The sequence below is a fragment of the Equus asinus genome, chromosome 21, assembly GCF_041296235.1.
Source record: "Equus asinus isolate D_3611 breed Donkey chromosome 21, EquAss-T2T_v2, whole genome shotgun sequence".
NCBI lineage: Eukaryota > Metazoa > Chordata > Mammalia > Perissodactyla > Equidae > Equus > Equus asinus.
Window position 1 is genome coordinate 13278782 of NC_091810.1, and position 26067 is coordinate 13304848.

The 26067-nt window shown below is 39.4% G+C and overlaps 1 protein-coding gene across 5 annotated transcripts in view; it reads left to right on the forward strand.

The window, feature by feature from the left end:
• The window catches only part of CFAP92 (cilia and flagella associated protein 92 (putative)), a 121453-nt gene that overhangs the window by 36300 nt on the left and 59086 nt on the right, over positions 1-26067 (forward strand). For all 5 annotated transcript variants that reach the window (XM_070493088.1, XM_014829735.3, XM_014829734.3 and 2 more), the window contains one exon: positions 25054-25958. In XM_070493088.1, the coding sequence (XP_070349189.1) occupies positions 25054-25958 (905 nt within the window). The remainder of the gene's footprint in view (positions 1-25053; positions 25959-26067) is intronic.

The following is a 26067-nucleotide window of genomic DNA, read 5'->3' on the forward strand; positions in this document are numbered from 1 at the left end:
CCTGGCTGTTGGCCACTGCGCTGGGAAGCACGCCCTGCCCATCTCTGCATTCACTGGAGACCAGCTGCAGAAAATGGATGAAACAGAGACCAGTTAGTGGAAACCTTACACTCATATATGGACATCACCAAGAACTGCCAGATATTTGACCCAAAAAAACACCAAAAACCAAGATACAGCACCATGAAAGAAATGTATCATACTCCACACTCAGAAGAACTAACCTCTGAAGAAATAGAATTAATAAAACAAACAGATGAAGACTTTGAAAAGGTGATATTAATGTCTTTACAGAGTGGAGTGGACATCAAATTCCTGAAACTAGAACAAGTTGTTATGAAAATGATCGAATAGTCAAATGAACACACACACATACACACTCAGTGACAGATCTGGTGAGGGTCTTTTTTTTAATTAATAGCCTTTATTTTTTGGAATAGTTGTAATTTGTGGAAAAACTGAACAGATGGTACAGAGTTCCCATATACTTTCCCCCACATTCTCCCCTATTGTTAGTATGGTACATTTGTTACCATTAATGAACCAATGTTGATATATTATTATTAACTGAAGTCCATAAATTATTCAGATTTTCTTAGGTTTTTTATTTTTAAAAATTTTAATTTTTGGCTATTCTTTATTGTGATAAAATATATATAACAAAATTGACTACTTTAACCATTTTTAAGTGGCATTAGGTAGACTCACAATGTTATGTAACCATTACCACTACCTGTTTCCAGAACCTTTTCATCATCCCAACCAGAAACTGTACCCATTAAACAGTAACTCCCTCTCCTGGTCCACACAGCCACTGGTAACCTCTATTCTACTTTCTGCCTCTATGAATTTACCTGTGCTAGGTCCCTCATATAAGTGGAATCATATAATATTTGTCCTTTTGGGTCTGGATTATTTCACTCAGCATAATGTTGTCAAGATTTATCCATGTTGTAGCATGTATCAGAATTTCATTCCAGGGCCAGCCAAGTGGCATAGTGGTTAAGTTCATGTGCTCTGCTTCAGTGGCCTGAGGTTCATGGGCTTGGATCCTGGGCGTGGACCTATACACCGCTCATCATCAAGCCACGCTGTGGAGGTGTTCCACATACAAAAAATAGAGGAAGATTGCCACAGATGTTAGCTTAGGGCTAATCTTCCTCAAGCAAAAAACCCGAAAAAACAGGAAGATTGGCAAAAGATGTTAGCTCAAGGCCAGTCTTCTTCACCACTGCCCCCTGAAAAAAGAGGAAAACATTTTAAAAAAAGAATTTCATTCCATTTTATGGCTGAATAATAATACATTGTATGGATAGACCACATTTTATTTATCCATTCATCTGTTGATGGACATTTGGGTTGTTTCTACCTTTTGGCTACTGTGAATGATGCTGCTATGAACATTGGTGTGCAGTTATTGGTTTCAGTACCTATTTTCAGTTATTTTAGATATATTCCTAGGAGTGGAATTGCTGGATCATATGATAATTATATGTTTAACTTTTTGTGGGACTGCCAAACTGTTTTCCACAGAGGTTGCACCATTTTACATTCCTGACAGCAATGCACAAAGTTTCCAACGCTCCACATTCTTGTCAACACTTACTATTTTCCATTTTTTTTAAGCAAAAGCCATCCTGATGGGTGTGAAGTAGTATCTCATGGCTTTGGTTTACATTTCCCTAATGACTAATGATGCTGAGCATCTTTTCATATGCTTCTGGGACATCTGTATATTTTCTTTGGAGAAACGTCTATTCAAGTCCTTTGCCTGTTTTTGAATTGGGTTGTTTGTTTCTTGTCACTGAGTTGTAGGAGTTCTTTATATATTCTGGATATTAATCCCTCATCAGATATATGATTTGCAAATATTTTCTCCCATTTTATGGGTTGTCTTTTTACTCTCTTGATGGTGCCCTTCGATGCACAAAAGTTTTAAATTTTAGTAGAGTTCAATTTATCTGGTTGTTGTTGCCTGTGCTCCTGGTGTCATATCCAAGACATCACTGACAAATCCAATGTTGTGAAGCTTTGCCCTAGGTTTTCTTCTAAGAGTTTTATAATTTTATTTAAGTGTAGGTCTTTGATCCATTTTGAGTTAATTTTTGTGTATGGTATAAGGTAAGAGTCCAACTTCATTCTTTTACATGTGCATATCTAGTTTTCCCAGCACCAGTCTTTGTTGAAAAGACTGTCCTTTATCCGTTGCTAAAGGTACTTTTGCCAACAATCAGTTGACCAATATATGTAAAGATTTGTTTCAGGGGCTTATATTCTACTTCATTGGTCTATATATCTGTTATTATACCAGTACTATGCTGTTTTAATTGCTGTAGTTTTGTAGGAAGTTTTGAAATCAGGAAGTGTGAGTCTTCCAACTTTGTTCTTTTCCAGGATTGTTAGCTATTTGGAGTTCCTTAAGATTTCATATGAATTTTAGGATGGGTTTTTCTAGCTCTGCAACAATACCCTTGGGATTTTGGCAGGGACTGCATTGAATCTCTAGTCATTTTGTCATCTTAACAATATTAAGTCTTCAATCCATGAACACAGGATGTCATTCCATTTTTTTTTTAGGTCTTCTTTCATTTCATTCAGCAATGTTTTGTAGTTTTCAGTGGGCAAGTCTTTCACTGTTTGGTTAAATTTACTCCTAAATATTTTATTCTTTTTCATATGATTGTAAATGGAATTACTTTCTTAATTTCCTTTTTAGATCGTTCCTCAATAATGTATAGAAATGCAACTAATTTTTGTGTGTTGACTTTGTATCCTGCTGCTTTGCTGAATTTATTAGCTCTAACAGTTTTTGTGTGGAATCTTTGGGGTTTTCTACATATAAGATCATGTCATTTGCAAACGTCTTCATTCCAATTTGCCTTTAATTTCCAAGGACGCCTTTAATTTCTTCTTGCCTAATTGCTCTGGCTAGAACTTCCAATACTACGTTGGCTAGAACTGGTGAAAGTGGGCATCCTTGTCTTGTTCCTGATTTTAGGGGAAAGACTTTCACCATTGAATATGAGGTTAACTATGGCTTTTTCATATATGGTCTTTATTATGTTAAAGAACTTCCCTTCTATTCCTAGTTTGAATGTTGTTTTTTTTTTTTATCATGAAAGAGTATTGAATTTTATCACATGCTTTTTCTGCTGCATTTGAGATGATTATGGTTTTTCCCCCTTCATTCTAATAATGTGGTATATTATATTGATTCATTTTCATATATAGAACCATCCTGCATTCTAGGAATAAATCCCACTTGGTTGTGGTGTATAATCTTTTTAATATGCTACTAAATTTGGTTTGCTTATATTTTGTTGAGGATTTTTGCATCTATATTCATAACAGATATTGGTAGTTTTCTTATAGTGTCTTTGTCTGGCTTTGATATCAGTGTAATGCCTCAGAGAATGAGTTAAGAAATATTCCCTCCTTTTCAATTTCTGGGAAGAGTTTGACAAAGATTGGTGCTAATTCTTTAAATATTTGGTAGAACTCACCAATGAAACCATCTGGTCCTGGGATTCTCCTTTTTGGGAGGTTTTTGGTTACTGATTCAATCTTCTTACTTGTTATGAATCTATTGAAAATTTCTATCTCTTCATGAGTTAGTTTTAAAGAATTGTATGTTTTTAGGAATTTGTCCATTTCTTCTAGGTTATCCAATTTGTTGGTGTATAATTGTTCATAGTATTATCTTATAACCCCTTATATTTCTGTAAAATCATTAGTAATATTCCCACTGAAATTTCTGATTTTAATAATTTGAGTATTTTCTCTCTCTCTCTCTTTTCTTTTTACTAAATATAGCTAAAGGTTTGTCAATTTTGTTGTTCTTCTCAAAGAACCAACTTTTGGTTTGGTTGATTTTCTCTATGTCTATTCTCTCTTTCATTTATATCTGCTCTTATCTTTATTATGTCTTTCTTCTAGCTTTGAGTTAAATTTTCTCTTCTTTTTCTACTTTCTTAAGATATACAGTTAGATTATTGATTTGAGATTTTTCCTTTTAATATATGCATTTACAGCTGTAATTTTCCCTCTTAGCACTGTTTTTGCTGTATCCCATGAGTTTTGGTACGTTGTTTTTTCTTTTTCACTAGTCTGTAGGCATTTTCTAATTTCCTTTGTGATTTCTTCTTTAACCTATTGGTTGATTAAAGTGTATTGTTTAATTTCCACATATTTATGAATTTTCCAATTTTCCTTCTGTTATTGATTTCTATTTTCATTCCATTGTGATTGGAAAAGATACTTTGTGAGATTTCAGTCTTTCACAATTTATTAAAACTTGTTTTGTGGCCTCACATCTAGTCTGTCTTGGAGAATGTCCCAAGTGCACTTGAGAAGAATGTGTATTCTGCTTTTGGTGTGGAGTGTTCTGTATATATCTGTCAGGTCTAATTGGTTTATACTGTTGTTCAAGCCCTCTATTTCCTCACTGATTTTCCATCTGTTTGTTCTATTCATTATTGAAATGAGGTGTGGAAATCTCCAACTATTATTGTTGAACTACTTTTCTCTTCAGTTCTGTCAGTTTCTGCTTCATATATTTTGGGACTCTGCTGTTAGGTATGCATATGTTTATAATTGTTTTATCTTCTTGCTTTATGGAAACCTTTATCAGTATATAATGTCTTTCTTTGTCTTTTATAAACTTTTTGATTTAAAGTCTGTTTGGCAAAAATATTTCCACCCAGGTCTTTTTTGGTCACTATTTGCATAGAACATTTTTTTACATTCTTTTTCCTGCAACCTCTGTGTCCTTATATCTAAAGTGAGTTTCTTGTGGACAGCATATGAGTGGACCTGTTTTTTTATATCCAGTCTGCCAGTCTCTACCTGTTAAAGGACAGTTTAGTCTATTTACTTTTAATATAATTGCTGAAAAAGAAGGATTTGTTTCTGCCATTTTTCTATTTGTTTTCTGCATGTCTTATATGGTTTTTGTTTCTCAGTTCCTTCATTACTGCATTTTTGGATATTTAGTTGATTTTTTTTGTAGTATATCATTTTGATTTCCTTCTTTCTTGCTCTATTTGTTTCCTTTAGAGTAATCTTTCTGCTTATCTTGGTCACCTTCGTACTGGAGGCCTTCTTCAAATGACCGATGATCTTTGGTTGTCTGCTCATATATATAAGGTGGTAACATAAAAAGTTAGGAGAGGGTTACATAGAGCAGACAACTTATATCTGAGTATTCGACAGCGCTATACCACATTTTCTTGGCCACGTTCATCTCAGGGACTATTTCACTGGATAACTTTGGCCTCCAACCCCTTGTCTGGGATCCCAGCTCTGTCCCCAGACCATCCTCACATCTTCTCTCAGTTTCTAGGATTCTCACCTCTTTTCTACATCACCCATGCAATGTAAACATTCTCGCCATGTTCTTCAGCGCAGTCACTCCCCTGTTCACTTCTCTCTTGCGTGTCCTAACTGTGCTGGGGGGGAGAGTGATTTAGCCAAGGAGCCCCAGCAGATGTTCTCCGGAACAAGGGGGTTGTCTAAGCTGGAGTGAATGCTGCTTCTCCTCTAGGGGGGCAAAGCTGCCACGTGCATTTATGCTCCAACAGCGTCGATCTTCTTCCTGCCGCATTCCTTACGTGGGACAATCAGAGGAGCTGGGTTGTTTAGTTTGGAGAAAGAAAACTTAGGAAATTTGTTGGATCTTTTAAAACCTCAAGGCTGACAAGGGGTGACGATGGCACAGGCAGACACAGTTGGGCAGATGGACAATCCCAGGAAAAGGTGTAACTGGGAGCCTGAGCTCCCCTCAGACACGCTGATGCCTGACGCCTGGCTCCTTCGGGTGGAGCCTTTTTTCTCCTCTCTGGGAGCTAGTAGGATCTTTTCTTCTCCAGTGTTCAGAAATTTTGTATTCACGTGCCTTGCTGTGGGTCTATCTTTATCCACACAGTGGGCTCTTTCAACGTGGAAGTGTGTGTCCTTCGGTTCACTCACCTTGCGAGAGTCCTCCATGTTGACGTAGGGCCTGGAGCTCATTTATTTTCACTCACAGGAAGATTCCACAGCTTTTCACCCACTCTCCTGTCAGTATCTGTGCTGGTGGTTTCCTGTATTTTTCGTCGTTACAAACAATGACACCGTGAACATTCTTGTACATATTTCCATGTGCACTTTGCAAGAGCTCTCCATGGTGATAGCTTTCAATTTTACCTGCGTATTAGACTCACTCGAGGAAACTCTGACAGATTTGATTGGTCTGAGGGAGGGCCCAGACACCAGTGTTTAAAACATCTTTATTGAGACATAATTCATATAGCATCAATCCCCCCATTTAAAGTGTACAATCCGGTAGTTTTAGTGTATCCACAGAGTTGTGCATCCATCTCTACAATCTAAGTTTAAACACCTTCCTCATTAGCAGTCACTCCTCCCAGCCCCTGGCAACCACCGATGTGCTTTTTGTCCTTATACATTTGCCTATTCTGGACATTTCATATAAACGGAATTACACAATTGGTGGCCTTTTGTGACAGGCTTCATTGAGCTTGGTGTTTTCAGGGTTCATCCATGGTGTAGAGTGCGTCAGAACTCTACTGCTTTTTACTGTCCGGTTATATTCCACTATATGGATCTATCACATTTTGTTTATCGATTCCCCAGTTGATGGACATTTGGGTTGTTTCCACTGTGAGCCACTGTGAATGGTGCCTCAGTGAACACTCCTGCACGAGTGTGTTTGTGGACATGTGTTTTCATTCCTCTTGGGCACATACAAGGAATGGAATTGCCGGGTCGTATGGTTATTCTATGTTTAACCTTTTAAGGGACTGCCAAATTATTCTCCAAAGTGGCAGCCCCTTTTTATATGTCTACCAACACTGTGTGAGGCTTCCGATTTCTCCCGAGGAGACCTCTGGGGCAACCAGGACAAGGGAGGAAAACGCAAACCGTAACTGACACATTTGTGGAGCCTCATCTAAACCAGGTTGTGGGGTAAAAACTTGAGGGGGGCACAGTCTTCGGGGGGCCTCCACGCTTTCGTGAGTTTTATCTCCAGACGCCCTACCAGGTTATCACAGGGAAGACCAGAGGTATATACTCCTGGGTTTCACAGGGAAAAAGTAGCCTTTTAAAAATATGCAAGAGCATTCTGTTCTGCTTAAGGAGGCCTGCCCTCAAGAGAAACTATTTTTTTTTACCAGATTCTAAATTATTAGGATTTTGTCAGATATTATCCAACCTGGGGGGAGAGAATTACTCAACTCCAGCCTGCTCCAGCCATCCTATCCCACCTAAGGGATTGGGGTGGGGGCGCTGAGAAGCACTTGTGAAGGGCACAGCCCAGGGCACAGGCTCGCTAAGAGACTGGGACCTTCTCCTAGGGCTGTCGAACGCTCCCCTCCCCACACCTCACCTCCACACCACTCAAGGCCTCGTTATTGGAGTTCCTTTGCCCCAGTACATCATGTCTGCCTTTCGACAAAAAATTATAAGGCACACTAGAAGGAAAACACAAACAAAAACAAACAGTTTGAAGAGACAGAGCAAGCCCCAGAACCAGAGTCCAGAGTCAGATATGGCAAGAATGTTGAAATTATCAGACTGGGAATTTTATAAAACTATGATTAATATATTAAGGCTTCTAAAGAAGAAAGCAGACAACATGCAAGAACATATGGGTAACATAAGCAGAGAGATGGAAGTCTAACGAAGCATCAAAAAGAAATGGTAGAGATAAAAAAAAATTGTGACAGAAATGAAGAATGCCTTTGATGGCCTCATTAGTAGAAGAGACACAGCTAAGGAAAGATTCTCTGAGCTTCAGGCTGTGTCAGTAGAAACACCCAAAACTCTGTGAAGCAAATAGGAAAACATGACTACAAAAAGGGAAGAGAATATCCAAGAACTATGAGACAACTACAAAAAGTGTAACAGAGTTGTAACGGGAATACCAGAAAGAGAGAAAGGAACAGAATAAATACATGAATAATAATGACTGAGAATTTCCCCCAATTTAATGTCAGACATGAAACCACAGATGCAGGAAGCTCAGAGAATACCAGGCAGAATAAATGCCCCTAAAAAACAACACCTAGGCATATCATATTCAAACTGTAGAAAATCAAAGATCAAGAAAAAATCTCGAAAGACTCCAGTGGAAAAAACACCTTATCTATAGAGAAGCAAAGATAAGAATTACACCTGATTTCTCAGAAACCATGCAAGCAAGAAGAGAGAGAAGTGTTAAAATATTATAGAAAAGTTTCTTCAGAGAGAAGAAAAATGATATATCAGAAACTCAGATCTACATAAAGAAAGGAAGAGCATTAGAGAAAGAATAAGTGAAAAGTAAAATAAAACTTTTTTTTTTAAAGATTGGCACCCGAGCTAACATCTATCGCCAATCTTTGTGTGTTTTTTTTTCCTTCTTCTCCCCAAAGCCCACTGGCACATAGTTGTATATTCTAGTTGTGAGTGCCTCTGGTTGTGCTGTGTGGGACGCCGCCTCAGCATGGCCTCATGAGTGAGGCCATGTCTGCACCCCGGATCTGAACTGGCGAAACCCTGGGCTGCCAAAGCAGAGCCTGTGAACTTAACCACTCGGCCACCCGGCTGGCCCCCAAATTTGTATTTTTCTCATTCTTAATTGATCTAACAGTAACACTTTGTTCAAAATAACAATAGCAACAATGTATTTGATGGTTGTCATGTGTATATGTGTGTGTGTGTTTGTGTGTGTGTGAAACGAATGATAACAGTGATACAAGGAATGAGAGAGAGGAAGGAATTAAAACAATTTTGTTTCTATGAGGTATTTGTACAAGCTGTGAAGTGGTAGAGTGTTATTTGAAAATTGACAGATTAGTGGTAAATGTATATTGCAAATTTCAGAGTGACAACTTTAAAAAGGAAAACAAGGAAGGATGCTAAAAGGAGAGCTAAAAAGGAATATGCTAAGAGAGGAGAGAAATGGAATCATATAAAATCCTCAATTAAAACCACCAAGGCAGAAAAAGAGTAGAAGACAAAAATAGGAACAAAGAACAAGGACAATGAATATAAAACAGTAACAAATGTGGTAGATATGAATCCAACTATATAATCACCTTAAATAGCCATGATCTAAATATACCAATCAAAAGATAGAGACTGTCAGAGCAGATTAAAAAACCAAGACTCAACTCTATGTTGTCCAGAAGAAACCCACTTTAAATATAAAGATACAGATTAAAAGTAAAGAGATGGATGGAGATATACCATTCTAACACTAACAAAAAGAAAACTCCAGTAGCTATATTAATTACAGAAAAGTAGACTTCAGAGCAGAGGAAATTATTAGGAATAAGGAGGGCCATTACATAATGATAAAAGCAGGCAATTCTCCGAGAAGACATAACAGTCCTTAATGTGTATGCGCCTAACAACAGTGTCAAATATCTCAGGCAAAAACTGATTGAACTGCCAGTGAACTAGATGAACCTGCTATTATATTTGGAGACTTCAACACCCCTTTATCAGGAATTAACAGATCCAGGAGGCAGAAAATCAGTAAGGACATATTTTAACTCAAAAGCACCATCAATCAATAGGATCTAATTGACACCTATGGAATACTTCATCCAGTAAATGCAGAATACATATTCTTGTCAAGTTCACTTGGCTCATTCACAAAGGCCACATTCTGGGTCATAAAACAAAACCTTAACAAATTTAAGGGAATAGAAATCACACAAAGTATGCTCTCAGACCACAGTGGAATTAAACTAGGAATCAATAACAAAGATAACTGGAAAGCCCCAAAATACTTAGAAATTAAATAACACACGAGTCAGGGCCAGCCCCAGTGGCCTAGAGGTTAAGGTTGGTGCATTCCACTTTTGCGGCCTGCGTTCAGTTCCCGGCTGCAGACCTACACTGCTCTGTTAGCAGCCATGCTATATTGGCGGTCCACATACTGAAAAATAGAAGAAGATTGGCATGGATGTTAGCGCAGGGTAAATCTTCCTCAAGGAAAAAAAACCCATAAACCCTGAACAGGTTTTCTCAGGAGAAATTTGAAAATATTTCGAATATACAAAGAACCCTTAAAATTCAACAGTAAGAAAATGAAAAACCTGATTTTTAAAAATGGGCAAAACATCTGAATAGACACTCACCAAGGAAGATATACAGATGGCAAATAAGCATATGAAGAGATGCTCAACATCATCTTATTAAGGAACTGCAAATTAAAACAACGAGATATCACTGCACACCTATTAGAATGGCCAACATCCAAAACACTGACAACAACAAATACTGGTGAGGATATGGAGCAACAGAGACTCTCATTCATTGCTGGTGGGAAGGTCAAATGGTACAGCCACTTTGGAAGACAGTTTGGCAGTATCTTACAAAACTAAACGTAATCTTAATGTACAATCCAGCAATGATGCTCCTTGGTATTTACCCAAAGGAGTTGAAAACTTATGTCCACATGAAAACCTGCACACGGGTGTTTATGGCAGCTTTATTCATAATTGCCCAAACTTGGAAGCAACCAAGATGTCCTTCAGTAAGTGAATGAACAAACCGCGATACATCCAGGCAATGGAATATTATTCTTCACTAAAAAGAAATGAGCTTGGGGCTGGCCTGGTAGCGCAGCGGTTAAGTGCACATGTTCCACTTCGGCGGCCCGGGTTCGCTGGTTCGGATCCTGGGTGCGGACATGGCACTGCTTGGCACGCCATGCTGTGGTAGTCGTCCCACATTTAAAGTAGAGGAAGATGGGCACGGATGTTAGCTCAGGGCCAGTCTTCCTCAGCATAAAGAGGAGGATTGGCAGTAGTTAGCTCAGGGCTAATCTTCCTAAAAAAAAAAAAAAAAGAAATGAACTATTATGCTACAAAAAGACATGGAGGAGTCTGAAATGCGCATTGCTAAGTGAAAGAAGCTGATCTGAAAAGGCTACGTACTGTGTGATTCCAACTATATGACATTCTGGAATAGGCAAAACTATAGGGATCGCAAACAGATCAAGGGTTAGAGGAGAGGGTAGAGGATTTTTAGGTTATTGAAACTGCTTTGCATGATGGTATAATGGTAGATACACATCATTATACATTTGTCAAAAACCAGAGAATGTATAGCACCAAGAATGAACCCTAACTGAACTGTGGACTTTTGGTGATAACGATGTGTCAGTCTAGGAACATCAGCTGTAACAAGTGTACCCCTCTGGTGTGGGATGTGGATGGGGGAGGTGCTATGCACGTGTCGGGGCAAGGGGTCTATGGGCAATCTTTGTACCCTCCACTCAGTTTTGCTGTGAGCCTAAAATTTTCATAAAAAGAGTCTTTTAAATAAATAAAATATTTTGAATGAAATGAAAGTGAAAGTACAACTTATCAAAGTTTGTGGCATGCAGTAAAAGCAGTGCTTAGAGGGCAATTTGTAGTATTGAATGTACATATTAGAATGGAAGAAAGACCTAAAATCAGTCATCTAAGCTTTCTCCTTAGGAAACTAGAAAAAGAAGAGCAATTTAAGTCCAAAGCCAGCAGAAGAAAAGAAATAATAAAAATTAGAGCAGAAATCAATGAAATTAAAAATGGAACATCAGTAGAGAAAATCAACAAAACCAAAAGCTGGTTTTGAAAAGATCAATACAATTGAGAAATCTCTACCTAAGTTAAGAAAAAAGAGAAGAGACACAAATTACTAATATCAGAAATGAAAAGAGGGGTCAGCAAGATGGCAGAATAGGAGATCTCCCATTCATATCCCCCCTCAGCAAAGATAATTTGGCAGCCATCCATGGACAAAAGTTCCTTCGTGAGCATTGAGATCTGGGTGGGAGACTGTGAACCTCCGTGGAGTCCAACACCACGGAGGGTCGTTTTGAGAAGGCAGACCCACCCCCCAGGCTCTCCGACTGTGGTCCTGGCTACAGACCCGGAAGCCACTTCATCTCCCTGTGGACTCAGCTATAGCCCTGTTTGGCCTTGGTCTTGCCGCCAACACCATATGCCAAGGGACCTGGGTGGAATCACGTCTATGCCTTGGGTAATAGGCCTGCAGACCTCAATTCCAGAGGTGGACCCTGAAGTTGACCATGACCTGGCTCCAGCCCCTCTCAGCGAGGGTCCAGAAGCCCCTGCAGGCAAGCTGCCAAACTCACTCTGACTGTAGATCCTGAAATGGCCCCTATAACTCAGCTCCAGACTCTTCCAGCTGCCACCCCAGGGACCCATTGGGAGACACGCCCATCTGTGCTCTCAGATCCTGAAGTGGCCCTATAATTCAGCTCTTACCTCTCTCAGCTATAATCTACAAGAAGTCCTGGCAGCTAGGGACACACCAGGGGACGTGCCTGTTAGTGCCCCCAGAGGCAGGCCAGCCAACCTTTGTCTTCCAGTGGGTCCTGAGATGGCCCTGAGGCCCTCGTCCCTCCCAGCAGTGGTCTACAAGCAGTCCTGTCTGCCCAGCGACCTGGCAGGAGACACGACTGTCTGCACCTCCAGAGCCAGGTCTGTAGACCTCAGTCTCAGCTGTGGATCCTGAAGCAGCATTGGAATTCGATTCCAGCACCTCTCAGCCACAGTCCAAGGCCCGTCCTGCCCACCCAGGGATCTACCCAGTGATCCAGCAGGAGCTTTTCCAGGGATCTGGCAGGAGCCACACCCATCTGTGCACCTGGTAACTGGCCCACTGTCTGTGGACCCAACTGTGGACTCTGAGGTGGACTCATATCCCAGTTCCAGACCTCTTGAACAAAGTTCTTGAGGCAGTCTCATCCACCAGGGACCAGACGGGATCCATGCCAACCCAAGCCCCTAATAACAGGCCCCACAATTGAGGACCCCACTGCAGACCCAGAAACATCCATGTAACCTGGCTCCAACCCAGCTTAACTGTGATTCTCAAGCTAATACCATCAGCCAGGGGAACAGACAGGATAAGGTCTTTACTTGTTGCAACTGGTCTGTAAATATTGGAATAGGTGTTTTCTCCTTCAAATGCACAGACACCAAAACAAGGCTACATTGATCATGAGGAATCAGGCAAAAATGATACCACCAAGGAAATTAATAAAGCTCCAGTAACTGACCACAAAGAAATAGAAATCTATGAATTTCCTGACAAAGAATTTAAAACAATCATCTTAAAGAAACTTAGTGAAATGCAAGAGAACAAAGATAGACAACTAAGGGAAATCAAGAAAATAATGCACGAACAAAATAAGTTTAATAAAGAAGGAGAAACCATAAAAAGAACCAAACAGAAATCCTGGAGCTGAAAAATACAGTGACAGAACTGAAAAATTCAGTAGAGAGCTTCAACATCAGACTCAATCATGCAGAAGAAGGAATTAGTGAGCTCAAAGAAAGTCATTTGAATTTAGCCAGTTAGAGGACAAAAAGAAAAAAGAATGAAAAAGAGTGAAGAAAGCCTACGTGAGTTATGGGAGACCATCACGAAAACAATAATGTGGATCATGGGAGTCCCAGGAGGAGAAGAAAGAGAAGGGGACAGAAGCTTATTTAAAGAAATAATAGCTAGTACTTCCCCAATCTTGGGAGAGAAATGGACATACAGGTACAGAAGCTCAAAGGACCCCAAGCAAGATCAATCCAAAGAAGATTTCCCTGAGACATATTATAATAAAATTGCTAAAACTCAAAAACAAAGAGAATTTTGAAAGCAGCAAAAGAAAAATGACTCATCACATACAAGGGAATCCCCATAAGGCCATCAGTGCATTTATCAGGAGAAACCTTGCGGGCCAGGAGAGAATGAGATGATATATTCAAAGTTCCGAAAGAAAAAAAATCTGCTAACCAGGAATACTATACCTGGCAAAACTGTCCTTCGTAATGAAGGAGAGATAAAGACATTCCTAGACCAAAAAAGCTGAAGGAGTTTATCACCACTAGACCTATCTTACAAGAAATGCTAAAGGGAGTTCTTCAAGTTGAAATGAAAAGATGCTAAGTAACAATATGAAAACATATGAAAGTATAAAACTCACTGGTAAAGGTAAATATATAGTCAAATTCAGAATACCATAATACTCAGTGGTGATGTGTAAATGTAAATCACTTCTATCTCTCGGATAAAAGTTAAAAGGCAGTAGTATTAAAAATAACTGTAGCTACAATAATTTGTTAATAGATGCACAATGTAAAAAGATGTAAAGTATGATGTTGGTAGCATAAAATGGGGGAGGAGAAGTAATAGTGTGGAGTTTTGAATGTAATTGAAAGTAGGCTGTTAACAGCTCAAACCAGATATAAGAAGTTTTGGATAACTCTCATGGTAACTACAAAGAAAAAACCTCTAGTAGATACACAAAAGATAAAGATAAAGAAATTAATCCACTATAAAACATCCATCACAAAGGAAGACATCAAGAGAGGAAGAAAGGAACCAAGGAACTACAAGACAGTCAGAAGACATTTAACGAAATGGCAATAAGTCCTTACCTATCAATAATTACTCTAAATGTAAGTGGATTGAATTCTCTAATCAAAAGACACAGAGTGGCTGAATGGACCAAAAAACAAGATCAACAATATCCTGCCTACAAGAGACTCACTTTAGCTTTAAGGACACACATAGGCTGAAAGTTAAGGGATGGAAAAAGATATTCCATGTAAATGGTAACCAAAAGAGAGAAGGTAAATAGCAGAGAAAATAGACTTTCAGTCAAAATTGGTCACAAGACACAAAGAAAGTTACTATGTAGTGATAAAGAGGTCAAATTCATCAAGAAGATATAACAGTTGTAAATATATATGCACACAACATTGGAGCACCTAAATATTTAAAGTAAATATTAATACAACTAAAGGGATAAATAGCAATACAATAACATTATGGGACTTCTGTAGCCCACTTTCAACAATGGATAGACTATCCAGACAGAAAATCAATAAGGAAACAGCAGTCTTGAATAACACAATAGATCTAATGGACCTAACAGATTTACAGAACATTCCATCCAGTACCTGAATACATATTCTTCTCAAGTGCACACAGGACTTTCTCCAGGATAGATCAGATGTGAGGCCACAAAGCAAGTCTCATCAAATTTAAGAAGATTGAAATCATAATCAAGTATCTTTTCTGACACGATAGTATGAAACTAGAAATCAGTAACAGGAGGAAAATTGGAAAATTCACAAGTATGTGAAAATTAAGCAACACACTCCTGAACAACCAATGTGTCAAAGAAGTAATCAAAACGGAAATCAAAAAGTATCTTGAGACAGGGGCCAGCCCGGTGGCGCAGCAGTTAAGTTCACATGTTCCACTTCGGCGGCCCAGGATTTGCCAATTCGGATCCCGGGTGCAGACCTACGCACTGCTGGCAAGGCATTCTGTGGCAGGCGTCTCACATATAAAGTAGAGGAAGATGGGCATGGATGTTAGCTCAGGGCCAGTCTTCTTCAGCAAAAAAAAGAGGAGCATTGGTGGCAGATGTTAGCTCAGGGCTAATCTTCCTCAAGGAAAAAAAAGTATCTTGAGACAAAAAAAATGGGAACGCAACATAGCATAACTTAGGGGATGCAACAAAAGCAATTCTAAGGGGGAGGTTTATAGTGATAAATGCCAACATTAAGAAGGAAATGGTAAAGGTTAGAGCAGAAATAAATGAAATAAATATTAGAGAAACAATAGAAAAAAATAAGTGAAACTAAGAGTTGGATTTTTTAAAAGATAAAATTGACAAATGTTTAGCTACACTCACCAAGAAAAAAGAGAGAGGACTCAAATAAATAAAATTATAAATGACAGAGGAGACATACAACAGATACCAAAGAAATAAAAAGAATCTTAAGAGATTACTATGAGTAATTATACACCAACAAATTGGATAACCTAGAAGAATTGGATAAATTCCTACCTATAAGACTGAACTTTATACAACCTACCAAGACTGAATTATGAAGAAATATGAAATCTGAATAGACCAAGAACAAGTAAGGGGTTTGGATTAGTAATCAAAAACCTACCAAGAAAGAAAACCCTGGACCAGGGCTTCATGTGTAAATTCTACCAAACATTTAAAGAAGAATTAACACCAGTCCTTTTCACACTCTTCCCAAAAAATTGAAGAAGAATTCAATTACCAGAATTACCTTCATACCAAAGCCAAATAAGGACACTGCAAGAAAAGGAAATTACAGGGCAACGTGCCTCATGAACATGGATGCAAAAATCCTCAACCAAATACTAGCGAACCAAATTCAATAGCATATTAAAAGGATCATACACCATGATCAAGTGGGATTTATCCCTGAAATGTAAGGATGGTTTAACAAAGAGAAATCAATAAATATGACGCACCACATTAACAAAACAAGGACCATCTCAATAGATGCAGAAAAAGCATTGGACAAAATTCAACATCCTTTCATGATAAGAACTCTCAAGAAATCAGGTCCAAAAGGATAATAAAGGTCATGTATGACAAGCCTACCACTAACATCATAGTCAATGGGGAAAGCTGAAAGCTTTTCCACTAAGATCAGGAACAAGACAACGTAGCCATTCTCACCACTTTTATTCAACATAGTACTAGAAGTCCTAGCCAGAGCAACTAGGCAAGGAAAAGAAAAGGCATCCAAATCAGAAAGGAAGAAGTCAAATTGTCTCTGTTTGCAGATAACATGATCTTATATGTAGAAAACTCTAAGGATTCCACCAAGAAACTGTTAGAACTAATAAAAGAATTCAGTGGAGTTGCAGAACACAAAGTTAATGTACGAAAATTAGTCACAATTCTATACACTGACAAGGAATTCTCTAGAAAAGAAATTAAGAAAACAATCCCATTATGATACTGTCAAAAGAATAAAATATTAGGAATAAATTTAAACAAGGAGGTGAAAGAGCTGAAAAGCATACCCTGCTCATGGACTGGAAAACTTAATATTATTAAAATGTCCATGCTACCCAAAGCAATCTACAGATTCAATGTAATTTCTACCAAAATTCCAATGGCATTTTTCGCAGAAATATTAAAAACAATCCTAAAATTAGTATGGAACCATAAAAGACTCCAAATAGCCAAAGAAACCTTGAGAAAGAACAAGGCTGGAGCCATCACACTTCCTGATTTCAAACTACGTTACAAAGCTATCATAATCAAAACAGTACGGTACAGGCATAAAGGCAGACATGTAGACCAATGGAACAGAAAAGAGAGCCCAAAATAAACCCACACATGTATGGCCAACTAATCTATGACAAGGGCACCAAGAATACACAATGGACCTTACACCATATACAAAAATTAAATCAAAATGGATTAAAGACTTAAACAAAAGATCTGAAACCATAAAACTCCTAGAAGAAACCTAGGGAGAAATTTCCTTGACATTCGTCTTGGCGATGATTTTTTACATATGACACCAAAAGCACAGGAAACAAGAGCAAAAATAAACAACTAGGGCTACATCAAACTAAATAGCTTCTGCACAGCAAAGGAAACTATTAAAAAAAATGAAAAGGCAACCTAAGAACTGGGAGAAAATATTTGCAAATCATATGTCTAATAAGGGGTTAATGTTCAAAATATATAAGGAACTCATACAATTCAACAGCAAAAAATCTAAATAACCCGAATTTTTAAATGGGCAAAGGACCGGAATAGACTTTTTTCCAAGAAGACATGCAAATGGCCAACAGCTGTATTAAAAAAGTGCTCATCATCGCTAATCATCAGGGAAATGCAAATCAAGCCCACAATGAGATATTACCTCATACCTGTTAGGATGGCTATTATCAAGAAGGTAAGAGAGAACAAGTGTTAGTAAGGGTATGGAGAAGAGAGAACTCTTGTACATTGTTGGGGGGAACATAAATTGTTATAGCCATTATGGAAAACAGTATGGATGTTCCCCCCAAAAATAAAAAATAGCTATTATATGATTCAGCTTTCATATGATTCCCACTGTTGAGTATATAGCCAAAGGAAATGAAGTCAGTATCTTGAAGAGATATCTGCTACCACGTTCATTACAGCATTATTCACAATAGCCAAGACATGGCAGTAAGCTAAGTGTCGACAGGAATGGATAAAGAACATGTGGGGGATATATGCGTATACACACACATACATACATACTCATACATACACATATATACAGTGGAATATTATTCAGTCATAAAAAGGAGGAAATTCTGCCATTTGCAACAACATAGGTGAGCCTGGAAGACATTATTCTAAGTGAAATAAGTCAGACGGAGAAAGACAAATACTGTATGACCTGGTTCTCGTAGAACCAGAGAGTAGAATGGTGGTTACGAGGAGCTGGGAGGTGGGGAAAATAGGGAGATGTTGGTCAAAAGGTACAAACTCAGTTATAAGACTAATAAGTTCTGAGGATCTAATGTACAGCAGGTTGACTATAGTTAATAATCCTGTATTGTGTACTTGAAATTTGCTGAGAGAGTAGATCTCAAGTGTTCTCAACAGACCACCAACAAAAAAGGTTAGTCTGTGAGGTGATGGGTGTGTGAATTAATTTGTTTGTGGTAGTAATTTCACAATGTATATATATATATATCAAACCATCACGTGTACACTTTAAACATATGAAATATTTATTTGTCAGTTATACCTCAATAAACCTGGGGGAAAAGAAATGAAAAAAGGATCACCACCTCCGATCCCGTGGACATTAAAAGGATAATAAAGGAATATTATTAACAACTCACCACCCACAAATTTGATAACCTAGATGAAATGGACCAATTCCTTGAAAGACAGTTTACCACAACCCACATAAGAAGAACTAGATGGTCTGAATAGGCCTATGTCTACTAAAGAAATGGAATCAATAATCAATAACCTGCTAAAACAGAAAGCGTGAGGCCCAGAGGGGTTCACTGGTGAATTCTACCAAACATTTAAGGAAGGAATTATCCCAGTTCTCTACAATCTTTTTCAGAAAACAGGAGAGGGAACACTTCCTCCCTCATTCTGTGAAGTCAGCGTTACTCTAATACCAAACCCAACGGAGAAATTGCAAGAAAACTACAGAGCAATATCTGGCATGAACGTTGATGCAGAAATCCTCGATAAAATATTAGCAAGTCAAACCCAACATGGATAAAAAGAATTAGACATCATGACCCAGTAGGACTTATTCCAAGTATGTAAGGCTGGTTCAACATTTGAAAATCGAGGACTATAACCCACTGCATCAGTGGCTAAAGACATGTCATATTGGATTAGGGCCCACCCTAATGACCTCATCTTAACTTGATCACATCTGCAAAGACGTCACACTCTCAGGCACCAGGTATTAGAATTCCAACAGACCTTTCAGGGCGACATAATTCAACTTGAAAAATCTCCTTTCACCATGTAACATATTCAGAGGTTTTTGGGATTAGGATGTGGATGTCTTTCGGGGGCATTATTCTGCCGACCACAATAAGCATAGTGATTAATGTCTGTATCTGATCATTCCAATATCTGGAGCCTGTCAGATTGTTTATATGATCTGTTGTTTCTACTGGTTCTTATTCATGGTGTCTTGTTTAGTATGCCTGTTTATCTCTCTGAACTTGACATTGTATTCGAAAAATAATTTATAGAAATAATTTGAAGGCTAGTATTTATCTTCCTTCAGAGAAGATTTTTTTTTTCTTCTGTCAGGTGCTGGGGGCTTAATCAAATTCTAGTTTTATTGAGATCTAATTGGCATACAGAACTGTGTAACTTTAAGGTGGACAGCTTAATGACTTGACCCACGTATACTGCGAAACAGCTACCACAGTAAGCCTGGTTAATATCCATCTTCTCATAGAGATACTTGTGATGAGAACTCTTAGGATAAACAGGGTGCTTTTTAGTAGGGCCCAGATCTAGAAACCTGGAGCTGGGCAGCTAGCCACTTCCTGCCCTGGGTGTCTCCTCTTTGGGGCTTGCGTCTTTTTGTCTTTGGAATCCAAAATGATGCTCAGCGTCTCAGAAATCTGTTCTGGAATTGGCAGATGTAGTACCAAACGCTAGATTCAGGTCTCTGGATTTCTTTCTTCTTCAGGCTCTTGGATCAGGAATTTAATTTTTCCACTATCTTTATAAATTTCCAATGACTTTAAGGAAATACTTTGAATATTTTGTCTACTTTTTCTGGTTGTCTTTATCAGGAAGATTAGTTCTGATGATCTGTTCTGCTGTTACTGGAAGTCTGTTATCTTTTTTAAAATGCTCTCCATCACATCCCCAGTACTTATTTATTTTATAACTGGAAGTTTGTACCTTTTGACCCCTTCATCCAACTCCCCCTCCAACACCCTCTGCCTCTGGTAACTACAAATCTGATCTCTTTTTCTATGAGTTTGTTTGTTTGTAGATTCCTCATGTGAGATCATACAGTGTTTGTCTTTCTCTGTCTGACTTTTTTCACTTATCATTAATGCCTCAGGATCCATCCATATTGTTGCAAATGGAAGGATTTCCTTCTTTTTTATGGCTAAACACTATTCCATAAAGAAGATGTGACAGGTGTGTATTGGTGTGTATGTATGTACCCTTATCCATTTATCCATTGATGGGCACTTAGGTTGTTTTCGTGTCTTGGCTATTGTAAATGATGCTGCTATGAACTTGGGGGTGTATATATCTTTTCAAATTAGTGTTTTTGTTTCCTTCAGATATATTCCCAGAAGCAGAATCGCTAGATCATATAGTAGTTCTATTTTTAATTTTTTGAGGAATCGTCACGCAGTTTTTCACAGAGGCTGCACCAATTTACTTTCCCACCAGCAGCGCGTAAGTGTTCTCTTTTCTCCACATCCTCACCAGCATTTGTTATCGCTTGTCTTTTTGATAATAGCCATTCTCCCAGGTGTGAGGTGATATCTCATTGTGGTTTTGATTTGCGGTTCCCTTATGATTAGTGATATTGAGCATCTTTTCATGTACCTGTTGGCCATTTGTATTGGTAGCAAACTCAATTTCTGTTTGTCTGAAAATATCTTTATTTCACTCTTGTTCTTGAAAGGTAGATTGAAAGTTATCTTTTCTTAGCATTTGGAAAATATTATTTCAATTTCTTCAGGCTTTCTTTATTCTTTTCAGTCTAATTGTTCTTTTGAATATAAGCTGTTTTTCTCTCAAGCTGATTTCAAGATCACTTTGTTATTTTTGGTGTTCTGAAGTTTCACTGTGATATGTAGGTGAGCGTTTCTTCTATTCATTATTCTTGTGACTCATGCCTCTTCAGCCTACAATTCATGTCTTTGATATGTTCTTAAGAATACTCTGTCCTTATCTTTTCTATTTTTACCTCTCTTCAATTCCACTTATAATTGTCTTCTGGAACTCCAATTAGATATATGTTAGATCTTACGTTTGCCTCCATTTTCTTTTGGCCTTCCTTTTATATTTCTGATATCTTTTTCTTTGTGTGTAAACATGGGTAATCCATTCAGCTCTGTATTCTAGTTAACTAATTCTCTTTTCGACATTTTCTAATCTGGTGTTTAATCCTTTTGTTGAGATTTTTTTGGAGTGAGATGGAGATTAAGTTTTTAAGAATATTTTCTCACTGAAATACATTATTCACAACACTCCAGAAGTTTTCTCACACGACTTCGTGATCTCTAGTCCTTCTCTCACACTGCCCCTTTCTCGTTAACTCCACTGCCACACCTCACCCCTGGAAACCACTGATGTGTTCTCTATCTCTATAGTTTCACCTTTTCCAGAATGTCATATAAATGGAATCATACAGTAGTAACCTTTTGTGGTCTGCTAGCAACAAATTCTTTGATAGTTATCTTTCATGTGAGAATGACTTTGTATTGTCTTCATCCCTGAAGTGTATTTTCACTAGATGTAGAATTCTGGGGGAAAAGTTCTTTTGTTTTTCAGCACCGTAAACATTCTATTCAAGTTTGTATTGGCTTCATAGTTTCTGTTGAAAAATCCATAGTTATTGAAATTGTTGTTCTCCAGGAGTAATGCGTCATTTTTCTCTGGTTGCTTTGGTGACACACTCTTTGTCTTTGGTTTCCACCAGTTCAATGAGGATGTGTCTGGGTGTGTGTTTCTTTTGAGTTTATCCTGACTGAGACTGACCCAGTTTCTTGAATCTGCATGTTCATGCCTTTTACCAAATTTAGGATATTTTTAGCCATTATTTCTTCAAATATTTTTCTCTACAAATATCTTTTCTCCTCTTCCCCTGGGACTCTGATGATGCAAATGTTAGAACTTTGATATTGTCCCACAGGTTCCTGAGGCTCTGTTTACTTTTTAATTTTCAATCTTTTTTCTCTTTGTGTTCAGACTGCATATTGATCTATCTTCAAATTCACTTACTCTTTCCTCTGCCATCTCCATTTAGTTCTTTGGGGCTCTAGTGAATTTTTTATTTCAGTTATTTTATTTTCAGTTCTAAAATTTCCATTGGGTTCTTCATTGTAGTTTCTATTTACTGATACTGGCTACCTTCCAGTTGTTTCAAGAGTGTTTGCTGTTACTTCTTGGAGCACAGTTATAATAGTGGTTTTAAAGTCTTCATCTGATCATTTCAATATTTGAGTCCCACCTTAGAATTGGCATCTCTTGGTTGTCTCTCCCTTTCATAATTGGTCACATTCCTGGTTCTTTGTATGTCAATTAATTTTGGATATCTTAGACTTGTGTGTGTGAAGATGATTCACCTGGAGCTAACATCTGTTGCCAGTATTCCTCTTTTTTTTTGCTTGAGGAAGATTAGCCCTGAGCTAATATCTGTACCAGTCTTCCTCCACTTTCTATGTGAGATGCCTCCACAGCATGGCCGAAGAGTGGAGTATGCCCGTGCCAGGGATCCAAACATGCGAACCTGCCACTGCCACCAGATTGCAGCTTTAGAACTTGAACTTGCCTGAGGGCAGGGCCAGGAGAGAAAAAATCAGGGGATTTCACCCCACCCTCTCTGTCCCATAGAGGCCCCCCGCCATTCCTTGGAACAGAAAGAGAGGGCTTCTCTTAGAGCTTGCTCTGGTGCACAATTCTGAGATCCAGGCTTCCTTTGAGTCCAGTCTGTGACATACAGGAGGAAAATAAAATCCAGGAAACTCACTGCTAGGTCAGTTGTACTGTGAGTTTGGTCTTTCCTCAATCCACCCACTACCTTTCACTTTTCAGAGGCCTCTGATGGCTGCTCCACGCATCCTGTCTAGGGGTTTCAGTTGCATCCACTGGGAAAGGCAGGATGGGGTGTGCTTACTCCATTTAGCCAGATTTGAATGTTCTTCTTTTACTATTTTTAATTTTTTTCTTTTTTATTATTTATTTGTAGATGTTCTTTTTATATTCTGGAAAAAAGTCCTTTGTCAGATATATACGTATTGTACATATTTTCTGCCAATCTTGGGCTTGACTCTAATTTTGTGTGTGTGTGTGAAGAACATTGTCCCTGAGCTAACATCTCTGCCCATCTTCCTCTGTTTTGTATATGGGACGCTGCCACAGCATGGCTTGGTAAGCAGGGTATAGGTTTATGCCCAGGATCGGAACCTACAAACCCCGGGCCACCAAAGCAGAGCATGCAAACAACCACCACGCCACTGGGCTGGCCCCTGACTTTAATTTGTTTAATAGAGTCTTTGATGAAGTCCGTTTTATCAACTTTTTCTGTTATGATTAGTGCTTTTTGTGTCCTGTCGAAGAAATCTTTTCCCATGATTTCAAGTTCATGAAGATACCCTCTTATGTTTTCTTCTAGAAGATGTATAATTTTAGCTTTTATGTTTAGGTCTATGATTCATCTAGAATTAATTGCATTTTCCTGGCCATGAAAATTTCTGTATTTCTTTCATTTCTCTCTGCAATGTTTTATACTTTTCAGTGTACAAGTCTTACACATCTTCCATTTAATTTCTTCCTGAGTATTTTATGTTTTTCTACTACTATAGGTGATATTTTTTAAATTTCATTTTTAAATTGTTCATTGCTAGTAAGTACAATTACAATACATTTGACCTTGATGATATTCTTGTATTTTTTAACCTAAAAAATATATTTCTTTATGTATCTGCTCATTCTGATGTCTTATGCCTTTATGCATCTGATTTTGATAGTACTACATTTTCCCCTTAGGTGTTTTGTGATTTCTACTGTGATCTCATATTCAGTGGAACTTTGTGGGAATTCCTTGAGGCCTAAGTTGAAAGATTTCTTTCTTTCTTTATTTTTGGTGAGGAAGATTGGCCTTGAGCTAACATCTGTGCCCATCTTCCAATATTTTGTATGTGGGATGCCACCACAGCATGGCTTGATGAGTGGTGTGTAGGTCCATGTCCAGGATCTGAACTTGCAAACCCTGGGCTGCCAAAGTGGAGCAAGTAAACTTAACCACTACACCATGGGACTGCCCCTCAGAAAAGTTTGTTAATTACTTCTGCCAGGTACCTGGGAGCACTACCAATCCAGGATTATTTTTAAATAAATTGTCAGCTTCATTGTAGAAGAAATAGGACACTTAAGACTATGAATTTGAACCACAGAGCTGCGTAAGGATTAGCTCTTTATTATAAAATCTTAGCACTAAGGTTAAAACATGCAAAGTTCCCTATTTTCTGCCTCAAAACAGCTCTGCCTCTCCTTTCCATCTCACCATGTGGCAGCTTTCTGTGTGGGTGCTTAACATGCTGAAGGTGAGCCTGTGCCAACCTTCCAGATGGGTGTCTGGAAAATATGGATCACCTTTCCTAAAACCACTTATTCCCACCTCTTCTGTGCCTTGCCTTGGGCTCGGAACTAGAAATACACATGTGAAAAAGGCACGTCGCCTGTCCTCCTGGTGCTCACAGTCTGGGAGGAGGAAACAGTGCCTCCCACTTGTTGAGGCTCGTCTGGTGCCACTGCCATCGTGGTGCTTTCACGCTTGCCGCCCAGTCCTAGGAATGACCGTGCAGGGCAGGCTCTCACGCAGTGTTGTGGGGAGGACACCCAGGCGTGGGCTGCAGGTAGTGAGTCTGGCCCTGGGATTTGAGCCCCTGTGTTGGCAGCCTTCCCTTAGAGGGGAGGAGGAGTGATTGCTGTTGCAGCCATTGACCTGCTGTCACCTTTCTCTCTCGCAGAGGCTGTGCAGCCCCGTGTACTGCAGGTACCAGTTCCATAGGACTCCAATCCACAAGACTCAGGGGCAGCCCCATGGAGTCCACATCTACTTCCAGGATGTCAATGTCATCTTCCTTGGGGCAATTCACCCCAGTGACCTGAGGGAATACCTGGAGGGCCCCCCCATGGTGGTGGAAGTTCACGACCGGGACCGCAAGTCAGAGGAGTATTCCCGGAAGCCCACCCTGTTTGGGGAGGACCCCCTGGATTCATACCTCAACCTCCAGTCTCTCATCTCTCCAAAAGAGACAGAGAACAACCCCTTTGAATCCCAAAATAAGATGTGGGACCCTTATGGGGTTGCCCAGGTCAGTTTTGCTGACCTCCTTCTTGGCCACAAGTACTTGAACCTGGCCGTCCCCATCCAAAACTGCCAGCCCAAGCCCACAGACTGTGGCGGCCGGGACAGCACGAGCAGGAAGGTTGTGGGGTTCCGGGCTCCCATAGACGGCCTCCAGCACGGCCCAATGCCTACGGGCAACTACCTAGAGGCCAACTCCTCGCTCAAGCTGCGGGTGGAGATCGCCGTGCCGCTGCGGGCCAGGGCCGAAGCCCCCGATCCAGACCTCACAGGCAGCCGATTTGGTCGGATCATTTTCGTGTTCGGCTCCAGGAAGATCCTCCTGTACAGCCTGCTGCAGGACGTCGCCATGATCAATGCCAAGGCCCTCGACCTGGACTCCTACCCTATCCTGACCATCCAGCAGATCCTGTCAGGGTTTAAGATGCGGGTGAGGATCCAGGAGAAGCAGGACCTGGATGTGCTCACGGGCTTCCACCTGCTGGATGGCAAGATCCACCTCCTCATTCTGGAAGGCTTGGCTGACCGAGGCTTAAAGTGGCTGTGGGAGAGCCACCAGAGGCGGTAGGTGATTTGTTTTGTGTTTCATGGAGAAGTGATGGCACCTGGATGCTGAGTGAGTGGAGAGATCGTTCCAGGCCAAGCTCAGGTTCAGTGTTCTCGTCTATGAGAG